The sequence below is a fragment of the Mangifera indica genome, chromosome 4, assembly GCF_011075055.1.
Source record: "Mangifera indica cultivar Alphonso chromosome 4, CATAS_Mindica_2.1, whole genome shotgun sequence".
Lineage (NCBI taxonomy): Eukaryota > Viridiplantae > Streptophyta > Magnoliopsida > Sapindales > Anacardiaceae > Mangifera > Mangifera indica.
Window position 1 is genome coordinate 1719162 of NC_058140.1, and position 22334 is coordinate 1741495.

At 31.8% G+C, this 22334-nt stretch overlaps 1 protein-coding gene and 1 long non-coding RNA gene across 2 annotated transcripts; one reads left to right on the forward strand and one right to left on the reverse strand.

Moving 5' to 3' along the window:
• Positions 1 to 1045: 1045 nt before the first annotated feature.
• Positions 1046 to 1963, forward strand: LOC123215144. Its single transcript, XR_006501957.1, has 2 exons — positions 1046 to 1154; positions 1611 to 1963. It is a non-coding gene; the product is annotated as an uncharacterized LOC123215144 (long non-coding RNA).
• Positions 1964 to 14920: 12957 nt separating this feature from the next.
• LOC123214663 (beta-amyrin synthase-like) lies at positions 14921 to 19599 on the reverse strand. Its single transcript, XM_044634594.1, has 16 exons — positions 19384 to 19599; positions 18272 to 18457; positions 17902 to 18189; positions 17733 to 17817; positions 17482 to 17648; positions 17186 to 17377; positions 16977 to 17090; positions 16755 to 16874; positions 16546 to 16668; positions 16342 to 16440; positions 16164 to 16220; positions 15862 to 16052; positions 15602 to 15779; positions 15440 to 15520; positions 15251 to 15334; positions 14921 to 15161 (listed from the first exon to the last, which is right to left on the reverse strand). The coding sequence occupies exons 1-16, from the start codon at positions 19582 to 19584 to the stop codon at positions 15042 to 15044; spliced, it is 2286 nt and encodes a 761-aa protein (XP_044490529.1). The 5' UTR covers positions 19585 to 19599; the 3' UTR covers positions 14921 to 15041.
• Between the last annotated feature and the right edge of the window lie 2735 nt (positions 19600 to 22334).

Sequence of the window (22334 nt, forward strand, 5' to 3'; positions counted from 1 at the left end):
TCTCCCAATGGAAGTTACACTTTATTAAATAAGAGGGAGAGTGGTAGTTATTTTTAATAACTACCAAGGGCAATATTGTAATATCGCTTATCATGGGTTAGTCTTGTAATCCTAATGGATCGGGTCAATCCATCATGGGTGGACCGGATCCAATAGCATGCTTGTTGCTAACGAAAATGCTCTTTGTTGGAGCAAAGGTAACTTGAACAATTTAGATTCTTTTTTGCAATTGAAATGTTTTTGTGTGCTCATTATTAATGTAAGTTTTGTTGATCTTATGAAAGGAAAACTATCATTTATGTTTTTATTCACCAAATTTTATGGCATGCCTTTTTTGTTGTTTAACATGAAAATCACAAGGGTGGATGTCATTAGTCATTTGAATTTCGTCATCATCTTTTTTGGTCATTACAATGGTCTGGAAAGTTGATTATTTCATTTGGTTTTGCAAGATGGTGGTATTTTTGTCTGGAAAGGCAGTCCTGCAGCTGAGAATCCTCTTCATCATGTTGGATCTCTAAGAGGCCACTCTCGCACCGTGACATGTCTGTTGGACACAATATGCTTTACTCTAGTGCCATGGACAATACAATAGGGGTAATTTGTCTTTTTTAAGATTATCATCTGGTTTTATGATTGGTGATTAGAAGGTGGATTTTAAATAATTACCCAAGGCTGTGTTGTTTTAGAAATCTATATAATGTGGCACTGCCCTTTTCACTCACGGAGTAATATATTTATATTGATTCTGATAGGGATAATTTATTTTTCTTGTTATTGATTTTTTCTTTGGGTTCTGGGCTGATGCTTTTACTCTTTTCATTTTGGAGCATATATCATGCCATTGAGCTGGATGCGTTCTATTTAAAATTTTATTTTAACATGCATCTGATGTTGAACTTTTGTTTAACTTGTATTTTAGTTATTCATATTTCCTGATGTGCTAATCTCTCTCTCTTGTCTTCCTTTCTTAAACTAGGTTTGGGATCTTGATACTCTACTATCTATTATGACACTAGATGGTCATACTGATGCACCAATGTCTCTTCTATGTTGGGATCAATTTTTGTTATCCTGTTCATTGGAACAGACTATAAAAGTTTGGGGTGTTGCAGGAGGCAACTTGGAAGTAACCTATACACAACTAAGAACATGTATGTGGTTTCGTAATCATTTCTTTTTCTGCTGTATGATTTTGCTTGTATGTGCATTTGTTTCCACACTTGAACTGTTAGGCTTCTTTACTCCAGTTCCTACTTTGTATATTTGCTGCCAGGTCTACTATATGTGATGCATTATAGTTTTAGGATTTAATAAAAATATACCACCTCCCACTTTCCATCTTTTGCCTTCTCTATGGCTTTAGCAGCTTCGATGTTTTAGTTCATTAATTGATTGTATTCTTCTAATATGTTTGCTACAGGGTGTGTCTGCGCTTTGTGGGTTGAATGATTCTGGACAACCAGTATTGTTATGCGCTTGTAACGATAATTCTGTTCACCTATATGATTTACCATCGTGAGTATCTGCTTTAATGTATAAGAATAATTTACTAGCTGACATATACGTTTCCTTTTGGCTAACAAATTGCAACCTTTTTTTGGCATAAGTTCACTGAGAGGGCGAGGATATTGTCAAAACATGAAGTTAGAGACATTCAGGTTTGTCCTGATGGCCTCATTTTCACTGGTGATGGAATCGGAATGTTAAGCGTATGGAAGCTGTTGGCAAAGTCAAGTGGATGAGCCTTCTCATTAAAATTTGTACGAGAAACAAGTTGTGGTATAAATTGCAGAGTTTAGCTGTATATGAAGAGGCATAGAAAGAACCTAACACTGGGTTTTTTATCCCTGGTGATTTTTTCTAATTTTTTTCATGGGTTGTGCTTTTCAATCTGTTCAAATTTTTGTAGAAGAACTGTATAATTTAATACTGGAATAAAATTATTTTGTTAGCCATCTCATTCATTCCATGGAATAGCTTTTGCTTTGTTGACAATACTGTTCACTTCTATTCCATATACCTATGGATGATGATGTCTTCCTTGGACTTGTCATCAAGATTACGCCTTCCCAACGTAGCAAATTTTAAAGACAGTTTTTTTATTGAGATCTTACTATTACGATATTAACTTGTTACTGGAAGCAATTCCATGTGATTGTGTACACATTTGCCTCCTTTCTTTGTCCTTGTGAGATTTTTGTTTTATCTTTTCAACAACAGATGTTTATAGGTAAACATTTATGCTACAAGAATCATGAACTATGTGTGAATTCAATCTAAATTCGAACTAACCATTGAACTATGTGTGAATTCAAAATGGATAGGGATAATATTACTCTTTAATTAAATTAGGTAATGAAAGGAGAATTTCAATTTCACATTGGCATTATCAATTCGTCGGGATGGATTGAGCTTTGGGTCGAATCAACACCAGATCCACTTTGAAAAGATTGCTCACTTTCTCTAATGCAAAGTATATAGGAAGAAAGTTATGATTACCAGAAGAAACTTAAAGGACGTAACTGAACTTAAAAGGACTGATGTAATGTAAGGTGATTGGAGTGATGTCTATAGAAAAGTCTCCATCTAGGGTTTATCTCAGTCTCAGCCAGCCGTGGCGCCGGTATTACTTAGCTCTAGTTTCTACGGATTTTTCAAAATTTTTTTCTGAAATATGAAATAAATCTGTAAGTTTGTGAGATATGGGCGGAGGCAAACAGGGGAGAGCAGAATATACCAATGGCTCTCAAAAACCTGCAGGTTTTCTGCAGGATGCCTGCTTTTGAAGCCCAAACATTAAATTTCAATGGCATCATAGTACGGGTTTTGTGCTTTGTTCGGTTCTTGTGGGAGCAATCTCACTCACCAACCATTTTCTCTTCACAAACCCCTCTCATTACATCGTCGAAATCCATGCTCTCTTTCAATAAATTTTGATATTTTTGTTCAATTTTTCATGCAAGAAGATTTTTTTTTAAAGGCAAAATTGCAGTTTTTGAAATAAAGAGTTGATTTTTATATATAATTTTGATGCTTAGCAACAGAAATTTGATCCCTTGGGATCTCGGCATCAGTTGCAGCAAAACTAAACCCAGTTCCAATGGGATTATCAAGAAAAAGAAGGCCAAAGATGCGGCTCCAAGAGCCCGAATTGGGTTCGAGTCTAGGATGTTCGACATTTTCACTCTGAGAAAGAGTAAACGCGCCAAGGGCCGAGTTCAAAAAAGTTACCAATCATGGAGGAGTAACCAGGGCCACCCTGAAGCCAAATGAGAAGTGGGGTTTCTGAGAGTTGCGAAGTGGGTGTTTGTGATTCATAGAAGGTGAGAAAATGGCGGAGCCGGCGGCGGGGTTCACGGGAAGGTAACCGGACTTGGTGGGGAGGGCTTCATTGGGGAAGAGAGGAGACGATGAAGAGGAAATGAAAAGGACAAAAGTGAAGAGGAAGAGCAAATCAACGGTGGTGGTTAACCGCATATCGGTTTTGGGAAGTCTCTGGCCTTTGATTTGAGTTTGTGATGCAGCAAATTTTGTAGAAGTGGTGGCTTTTGTAGACAAAATGAAGAATAAGATTCAAGCCAATGCCGATTGAGGAAGACTTACTCAAACTACTGATTTATAAAAATAAACTCAATTTATGAATAGTGTTCAAAATTGAATTTGATTTATTTTAATTTAATCTAAATATTTTATATATAACTTGTAAATTAAATTCAAACTAACTCATATTAAATCTATCCCTTTATTTAAGTTATATCTTGGAAGGTATTTTAAAGTTCTTTCACCAAATTTTAGTAGGGAATTATTGTTAAAAGATCCCAATCAAAACAGTTGGATTGAAAATGCCTGGTTGATTGGTACATTTATGGGACACAAAATGTTGAATTTTACAGTTGTTACATAAAGTATGTTCACAATTATAAGTGCTAGTGTCGGCATGAACCATAAATACATAGTTGAAATTTTGAATAGATGCTTTGATGGTATTGACCGAGAAATGATAAATGACTTCATGAAATAATAAAATTATATGTATAAATAATAACATGTTACCGTATGATTAGTAATTTTAAATTAGAGATAAAACAATATTTAGTTACATAATAACATGTCATTATTTATAAATAAGTTAGTGTTTATTATTTGTACACACAATATTACTTTTTAGTAAATTAAATCATTATTAAAAGTAAAATTTATTATATTATACATAAATGGTTCAATACTAATAGATATAAATAAATTATCAATGGAATAAATAATTATATTATACAATTATACAATGATGCGTCACTTTGAGGTTGGATATATTGTGGGGAAATTAATTAAAATAGATATCGAATTTGCCACTCAAACATTTTTTGGCAAGATTTCTCAACTTTTACCTTTTCAAGCAAATGACATTTTTCATTCCAAAAATACCCATTATCCTATTTCTTTTTATTTACAACAATTTTCACAGATTAATCTTCTCTTATATTTCAGAGTATATAGATTAAGCTTAATTTTTCAGTAATGAATAAGATTTAAAGATGAAAAACAGATTAATTTTTAATATAATAATTGATATTTGTATACTTTTATACATTTATAAAATGATGGACATAACTAACACAGGATGTGTGGGTTGTGCCGGGTGAGCAAGGATGCACGTCTCTTCGAAATGGTACAAAAGTGAGTGAAAGTATGGGTGTTTTCTCAAAACGGTGCATTTTTTCGAGCGGATGCGAAAATGTAAAGGGGTGCGTGAAAAGATGTGGGTGCGGGTATGGGTGCGGGTGTGGGTGCGGGTGCGAGTGCATGGAAGGGTGTGGCAACACTGAAAGGTGCATGAAAGGGTACGGGTGTATGAAGGGGTGCGTGAAAGGGTGCGACAATGCTAAAGGGTGCATGAAACTATGAAAGAGTGTTTGAAATTGTAAAGGGGTGCGTGAAATTATGAAGGGGTGTGTGAAAGTGTAAAAGGGTGTGTGAAAATGTGAATGGGTGCATAAAAATATAAACGGGTGCGTAATAATAATAATAATAATAATAATTATATATAATATAATATAATATATATTTACATATATAATATATAATATATTATATTATAAATATATTATATATTATATATAAAGGGGTGCGTAGAAATGCAAAGGGACGCACCCCTTTGCATTTCCCCATACCCTTATTTTTATATATATATATATATATAATATATATAAAATATATATATATATTATCTTATTATATAAAAAATATATTATATATTATATTATTAATATATTATATATTATATATAAAGGGGTGCATAGAAATGCAAAAGGATGCACCCCTATGCTTTTACCCACAGTCGTTTGTATTTTGACGCACCTGTTTGTTCTTTCATGCACCTGTCTTGTATTTTCATGCACCTGTTTTGTATTTTCATGCATCTGTTTTGTATTTTTACAAAACCGTTTGTATTTTTACCCCCCTTGCTTGTATTTTTAACGCACCTGTTTGTATTTTTATGTACCTATTTGTATTTTCATGCATCCCTTCAGCCTTGTTGTGCCCTTTCACGCACCCTTTCAGGTTATGATGCACCCTTTAAAAGTGCCGCACCCTTTCACGTACCTCTTCAGAGGTTGACGCACCCCTTTTAGAAGCTGATGCACCCTTTTAAGATTTCACGTACCCCTTTATGCATGCACACACCCCTTAAGAGAATGACGTACCCTTTTACGATTTCATGCACCCCTTTGGAGTTGACGCACCCTTTTACGATTTTACGCAATCCTTTATGATTTTGATGCACCCTTTTACAATTTCACGCACCCCTTCGTAGTTGATGCACGCCTTTCATATTTTCACAATTTTGATGCACCCCTTTACTATTTTACACTTTCGCACATTTTTGTACCTACTCGAAAAAATGCACTATTTTATGTTCATCATTTTGTAAAGGTATAAAGGTATATAAATATCAATTATTATATTCAAAATTAATCTGTTTTTCATCTGCAAATCTTACTAATTACAGAAAAATTAAGCTTAATTTGTATACTCTAAAATATAAAAGCTTAATCTGTGAAAACTACTGTAAATGAAAAGAAATAGGATGCAAGGTATTTTTGAAATGAAAAATACCACTTGCTTAGAAAGGTAAAAGTTGAGAAATCTTGCCGAAAAAGGTTTAGGCGGCAAATTCGATACCTATTTTAATTAATTTCCCTACATTGTGAGATTACATAATCATTAAAAAAAAAAAAAACAAGTGGGTTTACTTAAAAAACAAAAATAAGAAAAAGAAACTAAGTTCTTGTTGTTTAGTGAAAGATCCAAATACAAGAAGATAAATCTGCTCTCTCTGTATATTTTAATTTGTTTATTTTCCCAAAGTTTCAATAATTCAAATGGAATTTACTTTTCATTAATTGGTATGCTACATTACCTTGATGAAATAAAAATTCTCTTCTTCATAAATTTACTTTTCTTTTTAAATGAAATATGAAGATAAGAATGAACCAATAGGCTATTGACTAAAAGGAAAATAGAGAGAGTTTTAAAGGACTTTAGAGTCTTTTTCATAATAGATAGTTGGATTGATTACTTTCCCAAAATTTTGCAAAATATTAAAAATATTATCTCCTTCCAACTTATATTGAAAATGCCGGATAGAGTTAGGATTGGATATAAGTTCAGTTCAATCCTAATATAAGTTGGCCTTGAGTTTGACTTGAATTGATAAAGAGGCGATAAGAGTTCGATAAGAGTTCTTCAAATTGGTCTTGGGAAAAGTTTCAGTTTAACTTGAGAAAGAGTTCAAAGCTCATAGTTTAACTAAAGTTTGAGACTCAAATTTTTTGTCCAATATCAAAATGACATCATTTTACTAATTAAAAAAAAAAGACTTAAAACTTTACTAAAATAACATCAATCTGCCAACCATTAGACTTGACTCGAATCAAACTAGACCAAACTTGAATTGGGCCAATTAAAGTAGTTGGCTTGCTAGTTAGATTGAATTGAACTTCATTTAGTTCAAGTTTGACTTGGTTCCTCCTTGAGCCAAGAGCTCCAACTTGAGCTTAACTTTGGCTTAACAAACATGAGCTCAAGTCGAGCTATCTTTCAAGACATAATCAACTCGAATCCAATCTAACCTTAGTTGAAGTTACATTCCAAAACAATAAAATATGTGCACTAATCTTGAGTATTAAGTTGTATACTAATAATGATCTGTCACCATTCAATCATATGATGACATATTATTATAAATATACAAATTTTTGCTTATGTATAATTTTATTCATTTTTGAAAGCTTACTAAAAAAATGAATACTCTAAGGTGGGATACATTTCAAGATTACACAATCGCTACAAAAAGATCAAAGAGATTAAGATTTATTGAAAAAGAAAAAGAACTTTGTTTTTAACTCATAAAAAAAACAATTTATAGATGAGTATTCATCGACATAGTTCTTTTATCAGAAGCAACTCTTCGAATGATAACTAAAATGATGATGAAAAAAAGAGACGAGGGATTGGTTGTGTCAAGTTGTTAATGCGGTAGTTTGTTGTGTGGTTGACTCATTTTCATAAAAAAGGCAAAAGTAAGGTTGGATCCAAATCAAATTGGGTTCGGATTCGAAAACTGATTCAACCTGTTCGAACTCATTTAGTTCAAATTTGTTTAATTTGAATTTAAATTGAGTTCGTAAGAAGTTTAGACTTGCTTCTAAATCGAGCCAAACTTGAGTTAACAAGAATTCAACTTAGTTAGCTCACACTCTGAATACATAACTTAATTTGGTTTGAATTTGATTTGTAACTCTATTTGAATTATAATAAATAATTGTTAAACGATGTTATTTTGTTATTGAGTTACGAATTCGAATTATGATTCTGAGCTAGATATCTAAACTATAAATTGTTTTTCAAATGTTGCATTTAGTTTAAACTCTTTTTAATGGAAATTCATTCAAAAATCTGCGGTTAACTTTTGTTTCTCTGACAAACCATTTGGGACAAAAATTCATTCAAAAATCCTATTTAGTGGTAGGTGAAAATTGACATCAGAACCCTAAATTTTACAGTTGGTATAAATTCTAATTTCTATTTAATCCTATAAAATTAATGGGAGCTTGCAGTTGATGGGTATGATTTTATTTTATAATTATATCAGCTATTACAGAAACTGCATATTGTGAAGAGGATTAATATATTTGAGATTATATGTTAACAATAATAAAGGCTTTAAAATATGCTATTGCTAGTAATAAATTAGTGTGATTAAGGTCTTTGATTTTTCGAATTTTACCGAATATATAATAAAGTAATATTGTATATATATATTTTTGGTACATAATTTATATACACAAATAATATATTATCGTGTGATTGAATATTAATTTATTTTTAGTTCAAAATCATTCAATCATATAGTGACACATCATCTATGTATCTAAATTATATACTAAAAATGTGTATACTTAGTTTTATTGTATATAATATGACTGCTCAAAGGCTTTAGCTAGCTGGCCTCTTAGCTTCTTCTTTATTAATATTATTAGAGTAAATTACAAGTTTCTATCAAGTTAATTCGGCCAAAAAACACTTTTCCAATCTTTGGTGGAATGAATCATACATTTCCACTCATAATCTTGTTAACAAAAAAGATTATGACATAGATGCAAACTTGTAATTTCTACATTACCTTTAATTGGTTCAGCCTTTTTTAACTTATTATATTACTCTTTAACTAAATTTTAACATATCTTCCCTGACTAAATGCAACATTTTCACCTTACCATCCAAAAAAACAAACCCACAAAATCTTGCCCATGGGGATTGGAACTATGGTCGATGGACACTCTTTCTCTTCCAATGTCTTTTTTCTTTGCTCTAATTTCTTTTCTCACTCAATCAGAAACACGTAAACACCATAAGACAATCACCTCGTCTGGTTTCTTCTTTCTCCACCACCACCACTCTCATTAGCTCACATTACCTTTTTGCATTTCTCTTTGTAGTCTCCAATTCCTCCTTTTCAGTTTCTTACTTAGAAGCCACCCATAACAAAAAGAAAAAATTAAAAAAAAAAACCTCTTAATAACATAGTTGAAACACCTCAAGCGAAAACAAACTCCTTTTCGACTTATTATTTAAACGCCACTCATTGTAATAATGTTGACTTCGTCATCTTTATCATCAACTGCAGTTACAAGTGCAATGTCACACAAATGATACCCAAAAAAGAGACTGGTGAACCTTAACCCATGCCTGGGTCATTCTCCACACCACCAAACCATCTGTTGCCACCTTATCCATCTTCTTCTCCCTTAAAGATTCTCATAGCTTTATAGTCTTTGACATCTCCTTCTACATTGCCATTAGTTGTAAATGCATTTTTTGGTTCCTCTTTTTTTATACCAACTCTTTTAAACGGGTTCTTCATTTTTTTATCAACTCTTATAAACACTTATGTTATACATATTCAGTTTTAAATATCCAATTATATATTTAAATTATCATGTGAGTGATATTTTATTATTAATTCAAAATTATTTAAACTTTAATTAGATATATTTTCGTAAAGAATGTTGTGAGAGACACTATGACTTCCTTTATGATAAAAGTTAATAAAAGCATTAAAATCGGCTAGTAAGAATTAGCCTAAAGTCGTAGATTATCTTAATTTATTATATATATGTATATGAATGACAAATATACTTGCTTAAGGGCTTTTAATTTCTTTTATCATCATCATTATCACCAAAATATTATAACAAATAGCTCAATCAGTGGTTATAATCAGAAACTTTTAACTCAATTGTTACCATTTAATTCAAAGATACATAAGTGTTTTCTGCCCAATTTATCCTTTAGTGTTGGGATAGACTAAACATATACAAATAAACCATAACCATTACATTGCATTACAAAGATTTAAGAAAAGATATTATTGTTACTTGTAATTGTTGTGCAGCGGAAACATAAAACACAATTTCTATGCTATTGAATATAATAAATCATTAAGACAGAAAATAGAAATGCAAAAAAAATAAAAGAAAGAGAATACAAGAAGTTACGAGCTTCGATAAATGTACCTACGTCCTCAACGCCGCTGATTACTTTCATTATCTTCAAAGAATAGATACAAAAAAAATATAAAACTATTAGAGATCTCTAATAATAGGATTCTGTCAATACAATTGTGTTTAGCTACAATTGTTTTTGGGATGTTTTGAATTAAAACCAAAGCTTCTATTTATAGCCTTTGGTAAAATACAAAGAGAATAAAATAATCAATGTGGGACCTAAAGAGCCAATTTTTCAACAATCTCCACTTGGCGATTTAGTGAGTCCCGCCAAATTTCTTGTATATTTTTTTCTTTTGCAATGACTTCAAATGTTCTTTTTGGCGCTATTTAAGCTTGCAGGATGTTAATTCAGTTCCAACAATGATTGAACTTGATTGTTGTTATCACCTTGGTCATCATATCTACAAGGTTCTCAACAGTCCTAATTTTCAGTAGTTGTATATTCCCTTCTTCAATAATCTCTATACAAAATGATGTCTAACATCAATATGCTTAGTTTGTACGTAGAATATTAGATTCTTTGCCAAATGAATTGCACTTTGACTATCAAAGTACACATTGACATGCTTTTGAACAATTCTTAAATCTTCCAACAATCCTTGTAACCAAATAGCTTCCTTTATAGCCTCTGTAACTACCATATACTCTGTTTTTATAGTAGACAGAGCAACTGTAGACTACAAGGTAGACTTTCAGCTAACTGGTGTTTTTGTAAGTGTAAAGACATAACCAGTAGTTGATCGATGTTTATCCAAATCATCAACATAATTAGAGTCAATATATCTAACCACATCTTGAACAAGTACATCATCCTGCTCAAATGCTAAATTGACATCTACAGTCTTTAGTAAGTATTGTAGAATCCATTTCACAGCCTGCTAATGTCCCTTACTAAGATCATGCATATACCTGCTCACAACTCCAACTGCATGTGAAATGTCGGGCTTTGTACATATCATTCCATATATTAAGCTACCAACTATATTAGAATACAGAACTTATGACATATATCTTCGCTCTTCATCTATACATGGAGATAAGGATGCACTAATCTTGAAATAAAGAGCAAGTAAAGTATTTACAGGTTTTGACTTGTCAGAAATGCCGAAACAGTAAAGTACCTTCTTTAGTTTTTTTTTGGAGTCAAACTAACCTTGCTTCTTCTTCTATCTCTACTAATCTCCATACCTAAATTTTCTTGAGTTCTCCCAGATTTTTCATTTCAAACTTTTGATTGAGTTATGTTTTCAATTTCTCGATTTCTCCTTAGTTCGTTGAAGCTATCAGTATAACATTAACATACAATAATAGATAAATGAAAAACCCATCTTGTAGTCTGTGAAAATATACACAGTTGTCATACTTGCTTCTTATGTACCTATGCTCCATCATGAATTGATTAACTCGTTTGTACCACTATCTTGGTGACTGTTTCAATCCATATAACGATCTCTTCAATTCGCAAACCTAATTCTCTTTATCAGCAACCTTAAATCCTTTAGGATGAGTCATGTAGATTTCCTCTTACAAATTACTGCGTAGAAATGCAATTTTCACATCAACTTGAACTAGTTTGAGATTCAATTGTGCTACCAAGGCAACAAAATTCTAATAAAGAAATGATTAACAATTGGAGAAAATACATCATTGAAATCAGTCCCTTCCTTTTGAGCATAGCCTTTTGCTACCAACCTTGCCTTGTAGTGAACATCTTCTTTGTTAGGAAATCTATCTTACCCACTTGCACCTAATTGCCTTCTTGTTCTTCGGTAATTGAACTGCAAGTTTCATTTTCCTTAAGGGATTGCATTTCCTCATCCATGGCTTTCTTCCACTTTTCAACTTTTGGACTTCTAACTGCTTCTTTTTATGTAGAAGGAATATCATCATCTACAATTGGCAGTGTATAGGCCACTATATTAGCAAATTGAGTAGGTTTACGTATTTCTCGTTTTGGCTTATATGATGCAATTGATTCTTATTGCTGTTGAGGTTTTAGGTTGAAACCTCTCTATCTTCACTCTCCTCCTTTGCCACTGAAATGTCACTATCATTTTCAAAAACTCTGGTTGGGTTTATTGTTATGATTGTCTCAAACTCCACCTATTGTGGAATACACTCCATCTGCTATTGAGTATTATCAGTTTTCTTTGTTACCTTCTTTGACATGGTAGATTTATCAAAGGTAACATCCCTACTGTGAATGATTTTCTTTAAATTTAGACACCAAAGATGATATCCTTTCACTCCAGAACTAATTCCCATTAAAATTGTTTTCTTAACTTTTGGATCTAATTTAGACTCTTTTGTATGATAATAGATAGTAGAACCAAACACACATAAGGAATCATAGTCATTAGCAAGTTTTCCAGACCATACCTCAAGGGGTGTTTTCCTCTCAATTGTAGTGGATGGTAAATGATTTATGAGATAACTGCATAGTAACTACCTCAGCCCAAAATGTTTGTCCAACCCAGCATTGGACAACACATATCTAACTTTCTCCAACAAAGTTTGATTCATGTGTTTTGCCACCCCATTTTGTTGTAGTATTCCTTTGAATGAGAAATGACATACAATACCTTTTGCCTGACAAACTTCAAAAAATGGATCACTAGTATACTTACCAGCATTATCAGTTCTTAGTCGTTTGATCTTTTTGCCAGTTTGAGTTTCAACTATGTTTTTCCATTTCAAGAAAACACCTAATATGTCATTCTTCTTACTTAAAGCGTACACCCATGTTCTTCTAGAAAAGTCATCAACAAAAGTAACAAAGTAGTGTCTACCTCTCAAGGAAGCTGTCTTAGTAAGTCCCCACACATCAGAGTAAACATAATCCAAAATACCTTCAGTATCATGAATTGCAATACTAAAATTTACTTTTTTCTGTTTTCCTAAGACACATTACTTATAAAAATCCAACTTACAGGTCTTTGCTTCTTTCAATAAGCCTTGTTTCACCAAACTAAATAAGGTTTTTCCCCTATATGTCCCAAACGCATATGCCAAAGTCTTCTTGTTTCAACATTTGCATCTTTTTTACAAACTACAACTGCTGATTCAAAAATTATACCATTATTATAACAATACAAGTTATTTCTTCTTGTACCTTTCATCACTACAAGGGCACTGGAGGCAACTTTTAAGACTCCATCTCGCATCGACATATTGAAGCCTTTGGATTCCAAAACTCCTAAAGAGATGAGATTTTTCTTCAGTTGTGGTACATATTGAACATCTATCAGAACTCTAGTTGATCCATCATTATTCTTTAAACGGACTAAACCTATCCCCACTGTTTTACAAGGACTATTATTACCTATGAAAACAACTCCACCATTTAGTCTTTCATAATTGAAGAACCAATCATTGTGTGGACATATATGTTAAGTGCAACCCGAATCTAGAAGCCATTCATCATACAAAGATGTCGATGGTAGACTTACTAAAGCAAAGTCTGACTCATCTTCTTCAAGTTTAGCTACACATGCATCTGAAGTAACTTTAGTCTTACCTTTATCCTTCCTTTGTAACTTCAAACAATCTTTCTTCCAATGTCCCTTCTCTTGGCAAAAAGCACATTCATCTTTACTAAGTCTTTTCTTTGACTGAAATCTACCCCTTCTTTCTTGCTTATGACTTTGACTTCGTCTTCTTACAGTAAGGGCTTCAGTAGTCATCTCTCTATTCTCTTGTTAATCTTTTTTTGAATATCATTATTATTCAAAGCAACACATACTTCATTGTAAGTTAATTTCTCCTTTCCATGAAGTAATGTAATGTTTAGATGATCTAATTTTTCAGGAAAAGATCTTAGTAGAAGCATTGCCTTATTTTCATCTTTGAAGGTTTCATCCAGGTTCAGTAAATCAACTATCAACTGGTTAAAAGTATTAATATGATCACTTATACTTGTATCAGGTTTCAATTGAAGAGAAACAATCTCTTCTTTAAATAAAGTTTATTCTCATAGTTTTTCTTTATATACTTGTTTTCTAATGCCTTCCACATCTTACATGTAGACGTATCTTACATGTAGACGTCTCTTTCATGAATAGATATTTTTGCTCTTTAAAAAGGCACGTATGGATTGTACTATAAGCTTGGCGTTTGATCCTCGTCGATTCTTTGTCATCCATCTTCTTTGGTTTTTCCTTCTTCAGAGCTACATCAAGATTTTCTTGACACAGGGCATCCATCACTTCACATTGCCACAAGGTAAAATTGTTTCGGCCATCAAATTTTTCCACATCAATTTTTGTGGTTGTCACAATTGTTTTTATTGATATCGATGCTATTTTCTGCTAACTACAATTTACGTGGTAGATACTTTTTCAAATAACCAAGTTTCACATATTTATATTCAATAGCTAAGAAAAAATTATTATAACCTAGGATAGTAATAAGTGCCAAAAATGATAATATATACATTAGGAAAATATCCAGGAAAGATTGGTGGGGACAAAACCTCTTTAAAAACCAACCTCTTTAGACAACATTTTCCTAGACATACACATAACCATATAAATAACTACTCATTGTCCTAAACCTAGGCTCTAATACTACTTGTTGTGCAGCAAAAACATAAAACATAATTTCTATGCTATTGAATATAATAAATAATTAAGATAGAAAATATAAATGCAGAAGAATAAAAGAAAGAGAACACAAGAATTTACAAGGTTCGATAAATGTATCTATGTCCTTAGCTCCGCTGATTACTTTCATTATTTTCAAATAATAATTATAAAGAAAATATAAAACTATTAGAGATCTCTAATAATAAGATTCTCTCAATATAATTATGTTTGGCTACAATTGTTTTTGGGATGTTTTGAATTAAAACCAAGACTTTTATTTATAGTCTTTGGTAAAATACAAACAGAATAGAATAATCAATGTGGGATCTAAAGAGCCAATTTTCCAACAGCAATTAACTTGCTTCTATATTGATTTCCTTGAACATTAGTCTTGGAAAGGCAACGGAACCCTCTTTCGGTATTCAGCAAGAGCCCACAGTGGGTAAATATTTCTATACACTGCGTAATGTAACATGCAGTTCTTATTAAACACTCCTGTAATTTCCTGCAAGCGTTACATCATTTATTCATTAATTATTTATTGAAACATTTGAACTTAACATGTGCCCATTTTTTCATTTCCTTCAATTGTACCTGTTGGGGAAAATCACCATCTTCTAGCTGAGAATTAATTATCAACTTAGCTGCACGGTGAATAGGAGTTGGGTCTCTTTCCGCCTGATAATCCAAAGAACAATCACATAAAAACATAAATAGTACAAAATTTATCTTGGTGCTTAAACGTGAAAATATAATTTTTTTTAGCGGTTTATTGAAACTAACCTGTCCACCATGAATTAAACCCATTATAGCCCATGCAGTGTGAACTAAATTTGACCTGTTTCCTTCGAGAGGTATGTATTTCTAAATGCCCAGGACAACAAATTAGTACATATGTTTAGCACGTTGTAATACAGTAAGAAATCAATTAACACAAATACATACCTTTTCTGGGCAAGAACGATAACTCTCCCCCCAACCACCATCCTCTCTCTGTGATTTAAGAAGAAAATCAATACCTCTATGCACAGTTACAGAATTTTTATAAGTCTTGCCAGCTGCTACCAATCCTCTGAGTGCAAACCAAGTACCATATATGAAGCAGACTCCCCAATTTCCGTACCTATATATGTATAAATATATTCATTGAAAAAATATATATCAAGCATATGTTCTTTAATAAACTTAATAATAATTAATTTTACCATGAACCATCAAACAATTGAACTTTTTCCAAGTAGCCAACTGCTTTTGTGATGAAATTTTCAATCTCTCTCTTTCTGTGTCCTGGATATAATTCTTTAAACGAAACTAAAACATGGATAGCTGATGAGGTGCACTCAATATATTCGTGCTCAATCACTATGTCCGCAAAAAATTCAGTAGGATTCAACAACTGAAACCAAAATACATCGCAAGTGCCAGTCATTAATATATTTGTGATATAAACTAATTAGAAAGATTTAACACAGCAAAGTCATATCAATATGTAGATTAAAAAACTTACTTCCAACCATTCTTGTGCTCTAGCTGGCTCCCAGGCGACGAGACCTCCATTTTTGGTCTGCAGGGAGTCAAAAAATAGAGCTTTTAATTATTGTTCTGATTTAAAAACATAAAACATATATAATCTTGAAATGTATGCATGAGAAAATTTGTTTGAGAACTTAATGATATATGTGTACCTGTAATGATAATAGGATATTAACAGAATCATATAACCTTTCAGGTTCCATTTTCTCCCCAACGATTTCGGGTGGCATCATTGAGAAAAACAGGCAACACTAAACAAAATGAGAGACAATATATATCTACGGTGAGATAGAGGGAAATAAAGAAATAACTTTTCTTTGTTTGATCAATAATTTTATGAATAAGTTTATAAATACCTTCAAACCTTCAGCAGTACAATCAGAAACTTGCCATCCATGATCTTGATCAGAGAAAGTCCAGGATCCCTTTGAAATATGTCGATACATTCTCTTGAAGTCACCAGAAGGATTGTCCTTCACCTTAATTTACAAATAAAATGTAAAATCATTAACTCTGAGGAAAATTCAAAGGAACTAATGTTTGGTTTATATTAATGTTAAATTACTTGAGATGCTTTGATAAATTCGTGTCCTCTCTTGAGTACAGGCCCTATTTCATCAGTGAGATTACTAGCAAGCAAAGCTTGAATAGCAAAACCAGTATCCCACTCCTGGCTTCCAAAACTCTGCATTTGTAACAATGGAATTAATTCATCAATGCTAAATCAAAACTAGACTTCATTGAATTCGGTGATATATACTAATTGATTAATTAATTAATTATTTACCTGCATCTTCATTCCATCTTCACCAACCCATAAGTAATCTGGAATCCTAGCTAGATGCTTCTTGAAACAATCTCCATTTGGATCTTCAACCCAACAAGCTAGCATGCATAACACCTGCGTATATATAATTCATTCAAAAGAATTAGATTGATGGATACACAAAATAAAAAAAATTATGCATTTGCATATCTAGTGAATTGCAATTTGACCTTTTCCACACATCCAATGGTAATGTACCGACTATTCTCATCTTCATAATGAATGTGCTTCATTGTTACTTGAAGTGCTCTCTCTCTTATCAACTTGTTGAAAGGCCAATGTGTAAGAAAAGGCTCAGAGAATATATATAGACAGTCCCAAATCAAATCTTGAATCAAAGGATGGGGATAGTAAAGATCCTCCTGCAATTATAACAATTTTCAATTTTATATATATATTAACTTTTAAGAAAGGAACACAAATAGCAAACATATATATATATGTCTGTGAACAATTATAATCTCACCTTTGCACATAAATGGTGTACTTTCCCCCAGTTAACTTGATTGTAAGGTTGAATGTAGAGCTCTTCCCTTAGTTGTAGAATGAGAGATGTAATTGGGCCAACAAATTTCTTGCCATATAAATATGACATTGGCATGTACACCATGCGGCAGTAACACCACATTTTGGCTGCATTTGTGAAGAATCAAACTTATAAACTAATAAATAAACAATTAATATCAAAATCTTAATCCAAAATGATGCAAAACTAACCTGGATGCATTGGAAGAAATGATGGAAGGATCCAAAATTCAGGAGGCATTGGGTTGCTTCCAGACCAATTGAACACACCAAGTATCTACGACAGATAAAAGATAAATTAATGCATATGCATTGATGACACATTAATGAAGTTAATATATAGATAGAGTGATGTGGTTACCGAAAGCCAAGTCTTTCCCCAAGAAGGAATGTGAGTGACACCACCACGGTCAAGGATCCATTTTCGAGCTCTAGCACAAGCATTATCTTCGCCGCCATCAGGTCCTTCTCCAAGGATACGCATGCAGATGTAGCTGAGAGCTGTACAAAACATGGTGCTGTGGCCTTCAATATGTAATCCCCACCCACCATCTTCATTCTGATGGTAATATATGTATCGAAGGATTTCCTTCTTATGCTCTGCTGGAAATACACTGTCAAGATGCCCTGTTATATAGGTGCACATCACCTGCATATGGGCAATTCTTTTTAGATACATGTAATTAATAAAAATTTCAGATACTGTTCTAAACAGTGTACTATCTAATTACCAATGGAGGAAGGAAAAACAAAGGACCAGCATTTTCAGCTGGCCAATGGCCGTCGGAGGCTTGCAAAGCAGAGAAGAAATGGACCGCCCTCCTCAACGAGACTGTAGCTGTTTCATACGTTATTTCTTCTCCATCCTCCACCTTTACAGCTGGGATTGTTTGTTTGAAATTTTTCTCCCGAAGAAACTAAAATTTATTATTCAATAAACAAATAAATATTTACGTGGTGATGAGCAAGACAGATTGGACATAAAATACAAAGCTAGAAATTGTATTAACATGATTGGTTAATTGACGTTTGAAAATGAAGGTTTGTGAATGTCATCTAAGAAGTTATTGATGAGATAGAGGTTGACTTGAGTTCGTATGTATTCTTCCGTCTTTTAACTTAAGAAGTTATTGATCTTTTAGCTTCTCTGAAACCCCAATAACATAGCGATGTTCTGCCACAAACCCCAAAACAGTCAGAGACCCCAATAACATAACTTTCAATGAAATTTCTGCCACAAAGTCGTCTTTTTTCTTAATATTGCTAATAAATAGCGATGTTCTTGATGGCCATTTCCCAGAAATTAAAAGTAATGTCACATATGTGGGACAATGGCAAACAAATTTGCATAGTAAGACATGATTGGGTAATATGAGTTTATCTTCTAGTTTCAAGATGATAATATTTAAAACCTTATCTTATATAATTTATGAATGGAACATAATTACGTAATTAATTATATATACAGATACCATAAGTAAAAATTTTCTATTAAAATATGATATGTGAATCATATAGCAACTTCAGGTTAATTAGTATAACCAGGATTACTGGTGTAATAATTGTTTTAGATGGTTAACTTTACCTACCTTTTTTGTAGTGTTGCTATGATAAATCAATAATAATGGTTACTTATTTTAAACCCACATCAGTGATTAAAACAAAAAAAAACATATAGTGCCAAATTAAGATAGTTTCAGCATCATCCTATGAAAAAAGTAATATCGATGCAAGATGGACTTATCATCTGAAAAGGAGATGAATTGTGTAATGGAAAAGAGAAATGAAGAGAGACACAAGTGCAAATATAACCAGAATAGAAATAAATGACGGGCACCAATACCTGCATTCGCCAGAGAATATCACCACTGGGCTTGACCTGAAACCGATTTTTGTAGAATTTTTGACGAGCAGCTTCAACCTCAGCTCGCTCCTCAGTAGTCCCCGCTTCAGGATCAAACTCCCATGTTTGCCTTCCCACAAAGTTGTTTGTGCTGTAAATGTATGGATCATTGCCACCTTCTGCAATCTTCAGCTTCCACATAATAATATGCTGCTTTTCTTTTGCATGCAATAATATGATTGTGTTAATTTGCAGGTGGTTTAAACAGCATGCAGATATTAGAGTATTCTTTCAGTTACTTTCTAAATATAGAAATAGAGAGAGTGGAGAGAAGTAAGTTAATCAGAAGAGAATAACTAAAAGATATATAGATCTGTATACTTGTAAGATAGATAGAGAGATCTGATGATAGAATTAAGTATGAACAATGAAATGTTGGAAAGTAGATGACTAATATAGATTAAGTAAGAGAGCGTTTGATGGGTGAGGAGAAGAAGAAATACAACATTTATCTATATAGTCAATCGCACACAACCACCATGCCATTTCCTGATGATTCCAAGTTTCAGAATACATATATTATAATAATACTGTATATACAGCTTTTATGTATAATTGTTTACACAAATAATAATGTATCACCATTTAATTTGGTATTTTTTTATCTATTTAATTACATTTTTATCTGTACATAAAATATTACTCTATATATTATTAAATATATAAACTTAGGTAGAGAAATCAGTGTGATATAAAATAAATAAATAATTCAATATAATGTCAATAATTCAATCTAATACAGTTTGAATAATAAATTTTGAAATGGACTTAACATTATATTAGATATATATATACATCCAATATAATATTAAGTCTATTTTAATATGGTTGGATAATAAATTTATATATATATATATCAAAATTTATTATTCAACTATATTAAATTAACTTGGCATTTTATATATATATATATATATTTATTTATTTATTTATTATTCAAGTATGTAACTAATACCAATAAGCCGAAATAATATCAATAAGTTAATTTAATATAGTTGAATAATAAATTTATATATATATATATATATATATATATATATATATATATATATATATAAATTTATTATTGAACTATATTAAATTGACATTATTTTATAGAGAGAGAAAGAGAGAGGTGTAATTATATATTTAGTAAATTATGAACTATTTTGTTCATAGATTGTTTTAACGTGCACACATGTATACTTGAATTTTATTTGAGCAGTTGGATGTTGATTTTTATTGATGTATAACAAGTGATATTAATTGATTTATTGATATTATTTATATAGTTGAATAATATATATATATGTGTGTGTGTGTGTGTGTGTGTGTGTGTGTATAAAATATAATGTGTCAATTTAATATAGTTGAATAATCAAAAATTTATTATTCAACTATATTAAATTGACATTATTTTTAAAGAGAGAGAGGTGTAATTATATATTTAGTAAATTATGAACTTTTTTGTTCATAGATTGTTTTTGTGCACACATGTATACTTGAATTTTACTTGAATATTTGGATGCCGATTTTCATTGATGTATAACAAGTGATATTAAGTTGACTTATTGATATTATTTATATAGTTAAATAATAAAATATAAATATAATGTGTCAATTTAATATAGTTGAATAATAAATTTTGATATATATAAAAATTTATTATTCAACTATATTAAATTGACATATTTTATATATATATAGAGAGAGAGAGAGAGGTGTAATTATATATTTAGTAAATTATGAATTTTTTGTTCATAGATTGTTTTAATGTGCACACATGTATACTTGAATTTTACGTGAACATTTGGATGTCAATTTTCATTGTTGTACATCAGGTGACTTGTTCCCATCGAAGGTATAGTGAAATCACAAAGTTTCACTCTGTAACTTTCAAAACCCAAACACTCACCTATGAACTAATTTCTATTAAAAATTTTAAATATAGTTAAGAGTAAAATCGTTATTTAATAGTAATATTTAAAAAAATAAAAGTTTATATCATTTTACTCTCTTTCGTTTGAAAAACTAACAATTTTCTCTCAAAATTAAATTTTAAAAAGTGACATTTTCCCTCTTATCTAGGGTTTCAAATTTTATCGGCGATTTTCTAGCAAATGATAGTCGATCTCTCTCCCTCCTAGTGATGTCTTTCTCTTTGGCGCTTTCTCTCCGACTAACAATGTCTAGATTCGATGAAATCTATATGAAAAGTTGAAACTTTTTGTCTGGACCTTTGTTGTCTAGACAAAGTCGATTTATATGGATTTCATCAGTTTTCACCCTAAACGGACTTCTTTCTTTGAACTTTTCTGATAATCAATTTCAGGGTCAGTTTCCAAGTCAGATAAGTGGTCTTTCATATCTAAGTGTCATCTACTTAAATAATAATCTTCTAAGAGGCAGAGTACCGGCATGGTTGTTTACTCTACCATCTTTGGAGAGTTTATATCTTTCCCACAATAAACTCACAGGTTCGATTGAGCAGTTCCAGAAGCCTGGTCCAATAAGAAAAGTTGATTTAAGTGATAACGAGTTTCGTGGTCCAATTCCATATTCAATTTTTCAACTTTTGGATCTCACGGATCTAGCATTTGCAAAAAATAACTTTAGTGGCAATGTGCAGTTAGAGATGGTTTTAGAGCTCAAAAATCTAACGAATATTGATCTTTCATATAATGCGCTTTTGTCATTAACAGGAAAGGTCATCTTGCCCCAACTTGAAATGGTCTTTTTATCTTCTTGTAGCATAACTGAACTCTTGATTGTCTCAGGTAATTCAAGTTTGCTTATACTAGACCTTTCATCCAACTTACTCTAAGGACAACTTATGGATCTACCAGCTCGGGTTTCTTTCTTCTCAACCTCAAACAATCATCTGACTGGAATTTGAGCGCACCTCATTCTCT

Coding starts and splice junctions, on each gene's coding strand:
- LOC123214663 (XM_044634594.1), bottom strand. CDS start 19,584: ATGTGGAAGCTGAAGATTGCAGAAGGTGGCAATGATCCATACATTTAC. Junction 16,441..16,545: donor GTACTGCTGAAGGTTTGAAG/GTATTTATAAAC, acceptor CATTTTGTTTAG/TGTTGCCTGTTTTTCTCAAT. Junction 16,221..16,341: donor ATATCCTATTATCATTACAG/GTACACATATAT, acceptor GACTCCCTGCAG/ACCAAAAATGGAGGTCTCGT.